The 16,472-nt window shown below is 39.7% G+C and overlaps 1 protein-coding gene and 1 long non-coding RNA gene across 7 annotated transcripts in view; one reads left to right on the top strand and one right to left on the bottom strand.

Annotated features, from left to right (window-relative positions):
- MYO1B (myosin IB) overlaps window positions 1-16,472 on the bottom strand; it is a 99,490-nt gene that overhangs the window by 18,503 nt on the left and 64,515 nt on the right. For all 6 annotated transcript variants that reach the window (XM_079311803.1, XM_079311804.1, XM_079311806.1 and 3 more), the window contains exons 14-21: window positions 8,666-8,770; window positions 7,170-7,232; window positions 6,216-6,416; window positions 4,023-4,249; window positions 3,651-3,851; window positions 2,802-2,895; window positions 2,220-2,369; window positions 427-495 (exon numbers count right to left, since the gene is read on the bottom strand). In XM_079311803.1, the coding sequence (XP_079167929.1) occupies window positions 427-495; window positions 2,220-2,369; window positions 2,802-2,895; window positions 3,651-3,851; window positions 4,023-4,249; window positions 6,216-6,416; window positions 7,170-7,232; window positions 8,666-8,770 (1,110 nt within the window). The remainder of the gene's footprint in view (window positions 1-426; window positions 496-2,219; window positions 2,370-2,801; window positions 2,896-3,650; window positions 3,852-4,022; window positions 4,250-6,215; window positions 6,417-7,169; window positions 7,233-8,665; window positions 8,771-16,472) is intronic.
- LOC306804780 lies at window positions 8,777-9,715 on the top strand. The gene is made up of 2 exons (XR_013775000.1): window positions 8,777-9,587; window positions 9,619-9,715. It is a non-coding gene; the product is annotated as an uncharacterized lncRNA (long non-coding RNA).

Raw genomic sequence — 16,472 nt, 5'->3', positions numbered from 1 at the left:
AACTCTTTATTTTAATCCTGCTTTCAATTTGATTAATTCTTTAAGAATCCTGTTAAGATGAGAATCCTGTTGAGCATAAAATAACTGCCACAACTTGTTCCTTCCAAATCAGTTCAGTGGCAGAGCCCCAGAGCATCTTTCTTTGGAGCCGCTGGCCTCTCAATTCCCTGGCAGAAGATGCCTCAAAGATAACCCAGTGGTTTAGTGTGGTGCCAGGATTCCACTTGCTCTGTTTGCAAGGATTTATAGCCCAGGCAGCACATGCAGATATCCTGAACTCACCTCTGCTACGAGTTAACAATGGCACAGCCACAGCTCCAAGGAGAGGAGATGTGAAAGGCAGGAGGCTCAGTGCACTTGGGAAGTGTTTTCTGACCTGCTCCTTACCTCACCAAACTGGGACAGCTGCAGTGACAGGAAACTCACCTTCCACCCTCTGATGTAGGACTGTACTGTAATAGCTGAACTCTTTATCTTCTGGTATTTTTTTTGTTGCTGTATTAGAAACACATATGTGATGCTTAGAATAGAGTATTACATCTGTTAAACACTGCATAATAAACCTTTCATTACCAACATTTGACAATATGCTTGAGGAGACAAGCACTACATGTAAAAAGTGAACAATTTCTGACTGAGCAGATCAGAGTGTAGATTCTGTGCTCAACTCGAGGGGAAACAAAGCACATCAACAATGCTGCATGGACAATGTCACTCTGTTTACAGAAACACTAAGTTCATGGTCAGCAGCACAAATGCAGATTAAATGCTAACAGTAAGAGCTTTATTTGTCTTTCCCACCACCAGAGTAGCACACAAACTGTCACAAATGCTCAGGTTTGTTGGCTAAGCTTTTTACCACCTTTTCATAAGATATGCGCTGTTCCTATTACCCACACTGCCTTTATTATTGCTGATGATAACTCAGGAAGAGGAAAAAAACCAAAACCATGGATTCCTGAATGAGATGCTGGAGTACTATTTAAGTATGCCAGGTTGAACAATGAATTTCTTGGACATCAGTTAGGAGAACTAACTTTCCTCCATGGGAAGAGGCTGAGGAAACATCTCTGTCACCACCAATAAAACAGCTGCTGCCATGTTCCACCCAATAAAGGTTCACATTTAAAAAATCAGCAGTTGTGCATTTGTTTTCATTTCTTTGTATTTGATGCTGTGCCAATCTAGCTGCAGCAAGTCCATTTTAAATTCATTAAGATTGTGTGAGATCATAATGAAGCCATATGGGCATGATGCAATTCTGTGATGATGCTTTTTGTAGGAATGGGGCATTCAGACACACAAAATCAGAGAGAAGGGTTTTTTACAGTAAAAAAGTATTCTTCAGTCATACTTTTTCCAAATGATCTACACTTCCCTCTAATTATCCAAGAAGTGAAGCAAACACTGATGGCTTTCAAGAGGACAAACAGAAGTGCTTGTCAACTGAAAAACAGGGATTTGTCAAATCTGCAACTTGCAGCTTAAGAAGAATTTCTGTGTTTTATCAAGGTTTCTGATGTGCTTGTGCTCTTCTCTAGCAATAACAAAATGCATCTAAGAAGTTAGAGAGTAGTTTTAAAAACAAATATTTTTTATCCTGTAAGCCAGTGTTATTTACTAACTGCCAAGAAGGAATGAGAGTGGTGTCAGCTCGTGGCACAGAACACCCAGTCCACACATAGAACTGAAACTGCTTTAGGATGAACTGTATCAATAATGATACCAAATTACCAGTCCTAGGAGCTACAATTAAAATAAACCCCTCCACGCAGCATTCTTGAGTCTAAGGCAAATGTTCCAAATAAGGCAAAAACACAAAAAGGCATAGGAATGACTGAATTCCACAGAACTGAACGTGTATATTACTGAACATTGTTTACACATTAACCATATGTTTGGAGAGCACTGTAAGTGCTGGGAAGCACAGCATTTTAGCTCAATGAAAAAGACTCTTCCCAGCTGAGCCATAGAATCCTGCTCTTCTAGAGTGAAAGGACCCTGGTGAGTTTTTCAATTTTTTAAAAACAAGCACAGTGCAAACACTTAACAGTAATCTATAGAAACCAAATTTACTTTATTTCTGCTACTGCTACTTAGGCATTAACATAAAATTGAATTCTTTCAACAGCTCTCTGTACATATAAAAAACATCCTATGAGGGTTATATGTGCTAAACCATGCAGAGAACCCCCCATGTAGCAAGGATGGGATCTTACTGAGTATCTCCTGTACCAGGAAGCGATGACAACCTGGCATTTCTTCATTAGCAAGAAGCGAGTACGGCACTTCCAGCCTCTGTAAATCTTTGCAATTAGAGTAGCCAAGTCCTCCAAACGCTGCTTCCTCAGGTCTTCTAGCTTGAAGAGCTGCATGTGGGGGATTTCAGGGTTTTGTTTGACATTGGAAGAAAAACAGCAGGAGAGAAGAGACAAGGAAAAAAACCCATAAGCACAGCTCTTAAAAGAGAAATATCTTCTTTACTGAAGTCCCCCTCTCAGTCACACATTATTTTATTCCTCTCCAGAGCTACAGGCATGTACACCAACAAGTATTGTGGCAGATACAATGTCACAAGTCAGTGCTTCAAAATTATATTAAATTAAGGCTGACAGCTATTGTAGAATCTTGATTCACATTGATTTTAATGGGCCTAACATTGAAAAGTGCTTTTTCTTAATGCTACATTCATAGCCATATATCAAAGCACTGCATGTAGAAAAATCTGCAGGAAGCAGGTAGTGAATGATGCTGTCCTCAAGAGAGAGGGTTTGATTTAGCAGAAGGCATTTTTCACTTACTGTTCTTGGGTTACGGATGAATATCTTTGATCTACCGAATGAAAATTCCTCTTCAGGGATTCCCAATTCATTAAACAGCACCTCTACTCCAGCCCTAAGAAGGAGTAAATGAGCTTAACAAACATGACCCCCAGGCTCTAAAACTTCTTAGTTTACATATTCACAGCTTAATTTATGGAAAGGATGTGAAAGCATATTTTAAACTTTTCAATAGTGCTTGACATAAGAAGATTGAAAACCTAACTCATTTACTCAGTGGTTTATTCAGCTAAAGGCAAGAATAATCACTGTAAAGATTCAGAATAATTTGATGAAAAAAAGAACAAATTTTATTTTACAGCATCAGCAACGACCTATATTTTTTTTTTCCTCTTACATCTATAATTATGTTACTTAAAAACAGAAGAAAGGAAAAAGGAAGGGCTCACACTAATGTCAAAATGTGAAACAAAGACTGACAAGTTTGACAAATGCCAGCATTCCATTCTCATCAAATGCATTTTATGAACACCAACAGGAAAAAAAGGGAAGTGGAACCGTGCAGATCTTTGTGATTATTATTGCAATGCCATTGTTACCACTACAGCATTGCCACCATTATCTTGATAACCTAAAGACTTAAATTGTAGCTAGAAGAAGTTAATCAATGATGAAAGATTTTTAAACTAAGCTTCTGGTGGCCGCATGTAAAAAGAAATAATAGAAGCTTATCTGCCCATCCCAAACCTTCTCTTTTGCAAAAAAAGCTGACGGGCGGAGGAACATTTTTTGCACGACTGAAAACCCAGGGCTCGTGGCAGCAGGTGGGGATTTCACTGTGGACAGGCAGGAACACTGCAGGCAGCTTACCTGGCTGGCCCTCTCCAGTGGGGCCAGGTCTGCTTGCAGAGCATTTTGTACCTCTCCAGGCAGGGCTCGTAGGGCTGCCGGAATGCGTAGCCCGCCCTCCGCACCCGCACGTTCTCCAGCAGCCCCAGGTACCGGATCTGGTGGCACACCAGGGCTTCGTTGAAAATGTGAGCAGCCTTCTTGTCATTGGGCTTGATGCACCTGCAAGGCAAAACCAAAAGGGGCATCTCTTCTCTCTGCACACACCAACAACCATCGTGGTGGGTTCAAACCCTACGTTTCAATGGTTTGTCCTTGGACATCGAGATTTATTTTTGGTTTTTATAAGCTCATCAAAGAAATTCACCGATTCTTCGCCACTGGGGAGTTTACCTGATGTAGTTTGGGTTTTTTGTCAGGAGGTTTTTCATCAGGGTAGCAACTGAAGCCTTGAACTGCGAACCTGCCGTTGGTGGTCGCTTCAGATTGATCTTAGCAGGGTTTCCTTCTGGGAATAATGCTTTGATAAGGGAGTGGTTGGCCTTCCACATGGCCTGGGAGAGGTCACGGTACAGAAGGTCATTATTTTTGTCAACAAATCCTTCCACCTGGTACATAACCTGAGCAACAGAGAAATCTCATTAGCACAGGTTTTGAACTACAACACAGACGAGGTCAAAACTGACCCAAGAAATTGATTTCTCCTTCTCATACACTGTCCAAAAGAAACCAAAGGTATTTCAGCTTTCATTCTAAATCTGACATTGGGATGACTTTTTGTTGGATAAAATGTTTGTGAACGTGCTACCTGAGAAAGATGCATTTTCTCATACTGCCAACAGTTCCCTGTATCAATCAATTCTGGATTCTGAAGTGGAAGAAACCCCTTTTTCCATGATAACTGACACACCACCTCATGCCAATACTCCAAAACAATCTATTTTTTTTTGTCTGATGATGTTTTTCTCCCTCTCTTTTGAACCAGAACCCTTTCTTTTCAAAGTCCTCATGCTTACACTATTTGCCTAACTAAAACAAGATATGGAATATCACCTTTTGCTATCACAGTTCAAGCAGCAAGCTGTGCAGCCCCCAGGGGACTGTTATTTTAAAGGACTTTTACCAGGAAAGCAGTCCAATATCAACAACCACCAGTACAAAGCTCTGACCTGCAGCTGGGTACCCAGGAGGCAGCCAGAGGAACTTCATGCACATCTCAGAGTGCTACTGGCTTTTTTAAAATTTTGAGGGTAGGAAACACATTTGATTAATTGTGACAAGTCCTCTGGCTGGTGATACAGATTCTTCTACATATCCATGATTTCTCAGTTCTGCATAGGTATGTACTATGTACACAGAACACTGAATGAAAATAGTCCTGATACATATTTTACACAACAGCAAGTCACTGGGAACTCAGGCAGCATTTTACTTTGGAGAACATGTTTCTGGTTCTGACAGGTGCAGTAAATGCCACTACTGAAAAAAAAAAAAACAAACAACAAAACAACTGCTCACATGAAATGACTTAAATTTCTTAAAAGGAGGGTCAAACTTTTGTTGACCAGTGACAAGATCAAAATGTTCTCAGCTGAGAATGGAAAAACAACATTCCTCCCAAAATAGGAGGAATTCACTCTGCTGGGTAAGGAATGCCTGAAACTATCAAAGACCCTCACTGCCTGCTAAGACACAATCTGTGCACAGTCCTTCTCAAAGCACTGAGGTATTTTCACTTAGATTCTGACAACCAAAGAAATACCTAGGTATTAATCCCTGATAGTTTAAATGCAGTTACAAACTCTTCTTGGCAACTAATGTCAATGAATAGCTGCCTGAAAGGCAGAAAGTCTGGTATTTCCAGGACTATTCTGAATGAGAAAATTATTGAGCTACTCAAAGTTGTAAGATTGAGAAAACTTCAAAAAGCATTAAGCAGAAATGAAACACTTTCCAAATATTCTTTACTGTGTGACATTATCACTTCAGCAGATTCAGACAAGAGATATAATTTCAATCCTACATTTACTGTCAATTTTTAAAGATTGTCTTCAGTCTACTAATTTAATTATTTTGATTTTCACCATAATAAAATATAATAAAAAGTCATAATGGATCACACACTGAAAGCTGTCAGACTTGTATTTATTCATACTGCTTATGTTGTAAAATGTAAATACAACTCTATGTAGCTTTCTATTCCATCTGTTTAAACACAGACTATCAAACCCAGTTCCTTCAAATGTACAAAAACTGCTTTTTCTCAACAATGTGACTAAGAACTGCAGCTAGCTCAGTGACAAAAGAGCATGTTTTCCAAAATGTGTTGCCAACAAATGTGCATGAATTTTTGTCAGAGCAATGATTGATTACCAGAGACCTGATGCAGCACCAAAGCCCATGGAACCAGGTGATATTTAAGGAATATTTAAGGTCCCCTCCAACCAAAACCACTCCAAGATCTCTTAAAGCCTTCCAGCCCAAACCACAGACTTTAGGCTTAAGACAAAAAATGTTAAGACAGGTCTGGATTTTTAAATCGGCCACACCAGGCTCTGCCCACCACGTGCTCCCTTCAGCAGGTACCTTGCCAGCATAATGCTGAATCCTGAAGCAGCTGTGAGGCAGGGAGGTGTCGTTGAGGAACCGGGAGCACTTGCTCATCCTGCTCTCAAAATGCTGGTGAGTGGCACAGACCTGGTTCAGTTTTTCCAAAAAGGTCTCATCAGTAACAGTTCCTGGTCTCAGGCATTCTTCATCCAGCATGGCCAGGATTCCAGTTTGGTTCTGAAGTTTCAAAACGAGAGCTTTAGTGTTTGTTTCCATCACAGCACAAAAAAAAAAAAAAAAAAAAAAAAAAAAAAAAAAGACCATTCACCTGCTTAACTTCTGCTACCCAGAAAAACAAATCTCAAAGTTTAGCTCTTTTTATTTCGTGACCATTTCCAACTGATTTTTAGCACTTGCATTTTTGAAAGACTTTTTATGAGACCGGAATCCCGAAATTCACATTGAAACTTCATGTCATTTACTCAGACTGTAGCTACTCCAACTCAACTGAAAGTATCCAGGTTATGGAAAAAACACTCTGTATTTTATATTAGTGGTTAAAAACTGTTCCTTTCTGATTATTAAGGAATTTTATCTTCCTTGCATTGGGAGTCCTCTCAGTATATACAAGTACTTTGAGTACCTCAAACACTCAGCAACATGTAATTGAGTTTTCTAGTTCCCATATGAAAATAAATGTTAATTACAGTGCAGCATGTGATATCTGCTGTTGAAAACAGCCCTGAATATAAACATTTCAGAGCTGTTTGATTAGTTTTTTGGTAGTGCTGAATATTTCTACAAAAGTAACATAGCTTATTAAAAAACTCATTTTTAGTAAAATAAGCTTCTACTACACAAGGTAAGGTGAATAACACAACAAATGGCATGTTTCACAAAACTTAGTGCATGAGGATGCATACAGACATTACAGCCAAATTAAATCCACGGATTAAAAATTATCCAGAGAGATTCTTGAATACAACTTACATTTTCTATTAGGTCACAAATGATAGCATTGTTGAAATATTCAATATGAGTCCATTCAATCCCCTATAAGAAAATATAAATAAATGTATGAACAGGAAAACAACGGAGGAAGCTTCTCCTCTAGGCAATTAAAACTAAATTCTTCATGCTTACCAAAAATTCATTTATTACAAAAAAAAAAAAAAAAAAAAGGCAATAATCTACTACTAACATTATCTGCACAGAATGAGTGTCCTTGAGCAGCTGCCAAAGCCTCTCTCCATTCCTTTCCCCCACCCATGTCAGCTTCCCATGCACTCCCTGGCGCCAGGCCAGGCTCCTCCCGAGCTGCCCACGCTCCCACTGGCCACAGGGAAATCAGCCCATGTCACTGCAAGCTCCTGAGATCAAAATTTCTAAGTTCTTTGCTGTTGGGATTTTTATTTTATTTTTTTTAATGGGAGGAAGAAAGAGGGCTAAATTTAGATAAGACCATTTGAAAAATTCAGAGTATGACTGTTGTTCAGATGTTCTTAATATCTCAATTTTTTTTTGAACACCAGCGATAAAATTTCCAGGATGAGATGCCAATGCATCACGAGGTAGCACTGGTAGGGCAAAGAACTGAAAGAAAATATTAATTTCATTCCTAATTTGCACTCTGTGGTACTTTTTAGAGTTTACTGTTCTCAGAGCATTTGAAATATCATTCAAGAACCAAATTGCAGTAATGATGGTTCACCACTGAATGCAAAATTAAAAAGAGATGCCAAAATTTCATGTTATCCCCAGAATCATAAGGCAGGAGCTTTATGTAATTTTAAAAAATGTTTATACAGCAGAATGGTATCATCCAGTTTGAGTACAGACAGCGTGTGCCAGTTTTTACAGCTGGGAGCTGGTATTTTGTCTGAGCTCTGTGCCTCATGTGGAGCACTGCTAAAACCTATTAAAACTTTAGCTTGATGTTCACTCACAGAATAACATCAAACACCAGAGGCTGGGCTCCACAGGACACCTTAAATTTATCCATAAAGCTCACAGGGCTCCCTTCATACCTGAAAGAACACTAGAACCAAAACTCTACTTGCAGTTTCTTTCATGTTGTGTGCTATTATTTTAGCTACCCAATTCCCTTTGAGCAAAGAGTGGCTGTGGCTGTTCTTGGGGTGCATCCCAGACCTTGCTGTGTAATCCAAAACACATGGCCCTGATACCAGAAAGTGATATTAGTGCTCTAATAAATCAATTAGCCCTTGCTCAGAACTGCCAGTCATTGCTGCCAATGAATGAATCAGAGCTGGGTCTGGTTTTTACCTGGAGAACTCATAATGTGAAACAAATGCCAAACCAACATTTTTCTGCTTAATGTGACTACCACAGAGCCCTACACAAACATGCTCCATGTTACAGTCAAAAAGTGCCTCTGTTGCCTGAAAAATGGCTCCAGCCTGCATGTCTGTGTGTCTTTGGAGGGACAATGGGAGGGGGAAAGGGAAGATCCATTCAAGCATTACCTCTCGGATGTATTCCTCCTGCTCTTCTTTGAGGGTAAGTTCAATGAAGATCTGCTGCAACTTCTCATTACAGTAGTTGATAATGAATTGCTCAAAGCTGTTGTCCTGTCAGATGAAACATGTTTGAATTTGCTTAGTGTAAACAGCCTGGAACCCAGCTGGAGTGAGTTACTGCAGCAGCTGCAGGTCAGCAAGCCACTGTATTAACTACTCCTTCCAGTTTTGTGATGTGATGGCTGGAGTAATATTTGATTGAGATCACAATTAGTTTAAAAGTTTTAGACCAAATCCTTCCCTGAGGCTTTGTCTGTTGGGAGGGAGAAAAACCTCTGTGGGTTTTATTCATGATGCCTCCACACTGACTCCCTTTAACAAGTCATAAGGACACCTGTGGTGGCAAGGAACCAACAACCAAAGTTTTGCCTGCACTAATCTGTCCCCTTATGTAAAATGCAGTCTCCTGCAGGGTCTGATAAATAAAATCATGACAGCAGCATGGGCTCTTTTCCACTGAGCAGTCAATAAAGCATCCTATTTCCCTACAGAGCAAGGCTCAAGCTACTATTCCAGTTGCAGCTGAGCCTGGGTTAAGAGATTATTGGATCCAGAGGTGAACCCACCTCCTCCCTGTCAACAAACTGCCCCTTGAAACGATGGGAAACAAAAGAGCTTCATTGACTGGAATTCCTCTAACAGGCTAATTCATCTGAAACTGGGTTAGGGAGCAAGCAGATGTGTGACCCTTTGCAGAAGGGACCAGGGAGTAGAGCAGACCCCAGCAGGAGGGGTGGGCACAGGAGGGAGGCTGTGACACAACACTCTGCCTTTTTAAACCACCACACAATCTGCTACACAGCACCTGTGAAGCTTAAATTATGCTGATGGAATTTTTATCACTGAAGGCAAGTGCAATCATTTGAATGTTTGAATTAAGGATCTGGTTGCTAAATGAGATTGGTTGCTAAATGAGATTAAGAACACACAAGCAGATTAGAAAATATTGAGGTAGCACAGATTACTTTTATCATTTTAGTTTTAAATGAAGCAAAATCATAGCTGATCACCAAAAAAATTCCTCAGCCACAAACGCTGCCCCTCTCACCAGCTGCAATTATCACTCAGATTGCAAAACTTGCATAGCTCTAGATGAGAGAGTTAAAATCTGGCATGCAGCAAAATCAGCACTGCAAACAAGTCATACTTACTGCATTCTGTTGAAAAAGAAATTACATAAACTGCAGTCAGTACTTATTCTGCTTCCATAACAATACAAAATACATCTATTAGCATTTATTTAGCATACCAAGTAGATCAATCTTTGTATCACTGAAAATGCAAAGTACTACACAAATGTTATGTATTACATCTTTGTAGGTGAGTCTATCTTTACTGTCTAAATATCAAATAAACCAAGAGGTTGATACACATCAGAGCCTAACACAGAACAGCAATTCTTGCATTGCCTTGTCTCTAAATCACCAGGTAACTTTTGCCTCTAAAAGCCATATTTATAACCTTGGGCATACAAATCTCTGCAACAGAAGAGGAGAATGTGGAAGGGAATAGAGAATACTGGAGGAAGAATGAGTATAAGTTTCCTTGACACATTCAGATAAGGCCATCACTTCAGATATACTGATTTTGAATTAAAAGGATCCCAACTGTCACATCACCCAGACACAGAGAAAGGGCAAAACACACTCTGCATTCTCCTGCCAGGCACATGACAACCAACTCAGAGAGACTGCTTCTCCAGAAGACCAGGTTATTCTGATTAAAAGAGCTGCAGGACTATTCACTCACAAATTACACAGGCTTGGTCATCAAAAGAGGATGGAAACTGAACAGAAAATCCAGCTCAACCATCTAATTGAAAGGTCATTAACAATACATTAAAGTAATTGCTAGATGTTTTCCTGATTGCTGTGTATCTGTGATATTTATGGCTTGCCAGAAAAAAAAAAGGCAAACCAAAATCCACAGAGTTCCCCACAAATCGCTCACTTTGAGCTATGAAATTCTATTTGACATTGCCAAGCCACTGAAAATTGCTATTCCAGGAAAAAAGTTATTGAAGAGCAGCAACAATGTTGTTCTTTATGAATAATGCAGAGCAAAAGGCTAAGACAGTTAATTATGGCAAAGAAAATGAGGCAAAACTTTTTTCTAAATGGAATTACTGAAATTCTCATAACACTTAACTCTGAGCAGACCAGAAAACATGTGGTAAATTAAATACTCTTCAGAAAAGGTTTTTTAAAAAACAGTATGAAAAAAAATCCAAACAATTAGAGTGTTTATCTCTAAGCAATTCTAAGGAAGGCAAAGGTTGTCCATTTATTCTCCCTTAATGAATATCTCTGATTTTTAATTATGAGTGAGGGCTCCACAAAGCATATACAAATATTCACAAACAAGCTCTCCTCCCCACATATCTTAATGAAGGACTTACAGAAATGAATATAACTGAATTAGAAGGAATCTAAAGGACTTCTGATTTTTTTTTTTTTTTTTTTTTAGAAGGCAGTAGAGAATAACCAAAGTCAGTGACAGCACATCACTAAACCCACTGAGGAGACAGGGGCTGGACACTACCTGCTCTTTATGCTGACCACTTGTATTAAGGGAAAGAAAGGGGTTTGACCAACACAGAAGCACTGCAGTCAGGTCCAAAACTTGAGGAAGAGGAATCAAATATTCTTAGGGGGGAAATTTAAAAGGGGGGAAAAAAATAAAAATTAAGACCATATCTTCTCAAGGTGTCAGCTTCTCTTCCAGGCTGTAATTCTGCTACTTTTAAAGTTGAGGGCATGACTTCAAACCCTGCATTTTAGTAGCAGCTTTCTGACTGTGCCTTTGAAAGCACTGTGGAATACAAAATAAAACCTTCAGGGAATGTAAAACCACACAGTCTCTCAAATTAAATAGAGGTGCTGGGAAAACAGAATGTCACCTGAGATAGGCTTAAAGTCATGTTGAATTTATAGATACAGCTCAACCAACCACCCTCATCTTACCCTCTGAATCTTTTATTAGGTGCAACACTAAATTTAAAGAAAAATTCACTGACAAAAGTCAAACCTTACTTCACCATGGTCCTTGCTTCAAAAATAATGGTGCCTTGCTCATACAGCTTCATTCTTTATCAACCTTCTTGGTGTTGGTATTTCATGAATAGCAAGTTTTGAATGCTAAAAAAATTCTTCTCCATGCAAAAATAAAGTGATCATATAAAGCAGCTATACATTTCTATCTGTGAGCCACAGCTATTACATACAGGTGTTTGAAAGTCTTACTGAAAATATTCTTTTGCCCTTAATATTTTACCTAACTTCATCTTTGAAAAATTCCACTTGTGTACTGTGGAATCATCTGAAAAAAAAAAAAAAGATTTGTTGCTGACTTTATAAATTTTTAAGCAAGTAAAATATCAATGTGAAACAGACAAAATTATTTCTGTGGGAAAAAAAAAAAGAAAAACCTAAAAATAGTCTTTCTCAGGCAGAAATATCTCAATTAGATTTATGAACAGAAAGTATCTAAAACAGGGTATTTTCCTATCAACATTAGCAAATCTCTAACCCTCTCTCCCTACACATAATTCAAATTCACTTTTCAATGCCCAGTTTCCAACAATTTCCAAAGATGATAAGGCAACTAAGACGTGTTGAAAACTGAAAACTGGGTACCTTTCCATCAGGCAGGAATAAATTGTTAACTTCCACCTGCCTAATAAAGTCTAGCTTCTAGTGTTCCATTTTTTGTGTGCTCTCCACTGTTTTCCCAAATTAAGCAGATGATGTTGATCCAACCTACAGACTCAGGTATATCACACCTCAATGTCACACCTCGTTGGTGCTTCTCAGTGCCTCCTCTTCCTTCTTAATCTTTCCTCACACCATTTTTCTTCAGAGTCAATTAAAAGATCTACACATTGCTCACCACACTGACAAAAAGGTGCCCAGCAACATTTTTTCAAATACATGAACACATCAAATAACACACAGCTAAAATAATACATGAGATGCATTTAAATGAAAAGCATCTTTTAAAAGAAAACCCTAAACATTTCAAGTCCTGAGACTGCTGAAATCAGCAGGACTGATGTCATTAAGATGAACTTTTACATCAATGTGAGAAGGGAAAAAAGACATACAGAGACTGATATTTCTGCTCTATCACAAATAGCTCCAGAAAGTTGTTTTTTTTTAAAAAATATCAACACAGCTCCAGGCATCAGAAGTCTCTGACTGCCTCCTGACATAAGCAGGTGACCCCAAGAAGTTCTATCAGGCCCCTAGAGAAAAAGCCAGATGGCAAAAATAATGATGATAAAAGACCAACATACTCACTTCACTGAGATGAATGGTGGAATGAAGAGTGAAACCAACCAGCAAATTCAATTTATATGCTTCTGTGGTGTCTGGGGATAGGGGGTTTTGTGTATGACCACACAAGCATACAAGTTTATGAGATGAAACTAAGGAATATAAATGCTAGGAAGTTAAAATCAGCAAAATGGGAAAATTGAATTTAAAGAAAATGAAAAAAGATACTATTTTAATCTCAGAAAGCAATGACCCAGTTATAACGTGACTCAGTTATAGCAATTTTTCAAATTTTTTTTGCCAATTTAGTAAATGCACGTTATCAATATTTATCCCTTTCTGTTCTGTTTACATATACAAACATTTGAGCAATCAAGCTCATTTCCTGTAAACTAGAGTGCTCTGGGATTTTGTGTAAATATCTCTATAGGCAATGAACCAGAGAGGCACGTCTTTTAATTATAAATATTCCTGTATATGCAGTTGAGCCATGTTTCAGTGTACAGATTATTCATTTTCCATATTGTGCAGCTCCACTTCAGCCCTCTTTGTGTGCCAGGTAGAGAACCAGGCACACTGAAATCCATCTTGCTCCCAGATGTGCTGTCCAGGCACACAGCTCTGAACCAAATTTGGACTTAAAAGGGTGAGAAACTACAGTGAACCCAGTGCAGGTGTGATCCATGGGGAAAACCCAGGTAGCATCACTCCAACAAACTCAACCTGATACATCTCAGTCCTGGAAAAACAGGAATTACAAACAGGCAAGAACCTACTGTATAATCAGAGCCACTCCTCTGCTAAGACAGAAATAGCTGCTGTAGGGCAAAACATTATTCTCACAACCTGAAGCAGAACATTTGTGTATTTTTGCTCCAGCATTTCAAGCATTTCCTCTGTTGCAAACAGCCAGCCAATGGGATTTACTTCATAAAATTGCCTGTTGCAAAATAAGCCCCTCTAAATACTTACATTAAAACACAAGTAATTAAATGGTGGTTAACTTCTTGGGATGCACCTCTGCTTTCAGCACCCCATCACTTCAGGAAATGAGTGCTTTAACAATATTTTAAAATCTCCCTGGCACCTAAGAGTCCAGCCAAGGGTGCCCTCTCTGTAAAGCTCCTCTCTCACATAACACTTGCCAGCAGGGGCAGTTGATCAATTACAGATTAAAAATTCAATTCTCTTTCCCACTAGGCTGGGGCTGGCCAGAAGAAGCAGAGGGATGGGTACACACATTTTGGCACTGCTGCTTGTCAGTATAGCATAAATTTTTGGGCATCAGCAAAGGGTTGAACAACTTTAAAATGGAAATCTGTGGCCAGGTAGACAGCCTGGAAAAAGGAGCTATAAATGATGGTCTGGAGATTAGGACAACTAACAAAACAAGACATATGCATGGCTGAGTTAGAGCCAAAGATAAGACGTGAAGAAAGGATTCTCAGATTCTTCACAAAAAAGGGGGAAAAAAAGGAATATAAAATAAGATCCTAATAAGTAAATTTTTTCCTAAGAATTTTTTTTTTTTTTTTTTTTGTCTGTCATCCTGCTAGCAAATAACTAGACCTTTCTCCTGTAAAATAATCCTTTGGGATGTGGGGAGAAGACCCAGGGGCAATCTCTCAGAGCTCAGTATGTTCTAAAACTGTACAGTCCTTCATGTAATCAACAGGATAGAGAAAGGCAAAGCAACCAGTCAGCAACTGGACCAAGCTGTTTTACAGGTTTGTGGTGAAGGTTGAAATACCTCCCTTATTTTTTCAGGCCTTGAACACCTCAGAAAGACATTTTCAATGATTACTGTTCCTTATTTGATTACCTCCCTCTAAAAACAGACAATTATCACAACTATGAAATTGTTAATGTGAAGAAAATGATTCTTCATACTTCCAACATATTCCCTGAACAGAGATACTGTAATTTTATCATTTTCCAGATTGTAGTTTACATAGTACATGCAGCAGGACCAAGCTTCTTTCTGTCACCTCAAGGGACTTCTATGCACGAGAAACAAGCTAATTGCCTTAAATCAAAAGAAGTGCTACCAAAATGCACCACAGACTGTGAGAAATGGACCTGATTTTACTGCTGGGTGGCTTGTTTGGCTGGTTTGCTGGTGATATTTTTATTTACTGGTGGGTTTTACACAGAATGTGGTGGATTCTGCCATGTCTTTGCATGTTCTTATCTACCTGGAGCAAAAGGGAGCTGTTCAGATGCTCTCTCCAAAGACAAGGCAGCCAAATGGAACCAGTCCCTCTCTGCAACTCCATGGCCAGTGCACCCAGTTTCTAGTCTGAAATACATGGAACAAACTGCTCCACCAAGGGACTGAGCACAAAGCACTCACACTCCCCAACTGTCTTCTCAGGGCCTGGCAAACTCCAGCAATAAGCCTTGTTTGGCAGCATTAACTTCCATAAAACTGCACTCCAAACCATTAACTTCATCATATGGACCAGCTGCAGAGCAGTGCCTGGATATTCAGGATAAAGCCCTTCAGCCAGCTAGCACAGACAGACACTTCTCTCTCTGAAGGGCTGGGCAGGATGAAATCCTCACACTCACTCCATGACACTCATTTTTACACACCCTGCTTCTTGTCTCCACAGGAAATGCACACAACAGGAAACTCAACAGCCAAAAGCAAACAGAGAGAGACTTCTGCTCATCTCTGCTGAGCCCTGCCAGGCCCCATCATCTCTTTCCTACAGCCTTCCCTCCTGGATCACAAACCCCACTCTGACACTCTGCAGGGATGCAGGAACAGCTTTCTGCCCAAAAAACACACAATCACACACGGGATGAAACGGGAACAGCCCCAAACCTTCCCCAGGAAGCTGGAACCAAGCTGACTCCAGAAGCCCCAGTGCCACCAGCCACCCTCCCTACCCCATCTCAAATCAGTCTGCACACTGGCTGTGCACGCAGCTGCTCAAAAATGTGAACAAACACACTTGGAGCAACCAGTGCCAGGCTCCAGGCACTGCCCAAACCCCAGCAGCACAGTTACACAACCAGACCAGCCCTCCAGCCTGCATTTTCACCCTAATCCTAGTCCCTAAATCCTTGCTCACAGACAGTCCTTGCTCACAGAGCCACCCAAAATTTCAGTGTTTCGCTTCACATTCAGTCCCAGCACTTGGCATGTGGCTTGCCACAAAAGGCATGGCAGGACTCAAAAATAAACACAGCTTTACAGCACCTATTTTGTGGATTGCACAGCCAAGCTTACTGCTGGCATCAGCCAAACCCACAGAAGCTGAGGATTCTTGATAGATTTAAATTCCCTAACCTGAATATTCAGACAGCCAAGTCCTTATATCTACTTTCTTGCATGGCTTTTGTGTTTGTCTGAAAAATGGGGTTTGTTTTTCATAAATATATTAGCAAAACCCAAATCCCAAAGAGTATATGCCAGCAGTATCAATACTCCAGTCATCTTTTCTCCCTTAATTTCCAAGAAACCTCCAGTT

The sequence above is a fragment of the Erithacus rubecula genome (assembly GCF_903797595.1).
Source record: "Erithacus rubecula genome assembly, chromosome: 8".
NCBI lineage: Eukaryota > Metazoa > Chordata > Aves > Passeriformes > Muscicapidae > Erithacus > Erithacus rubecula.
Note: the sequence above shows the minus strand (reverse complement) of the source record. Positions and strands in the feature narration are given on the sequence as shown.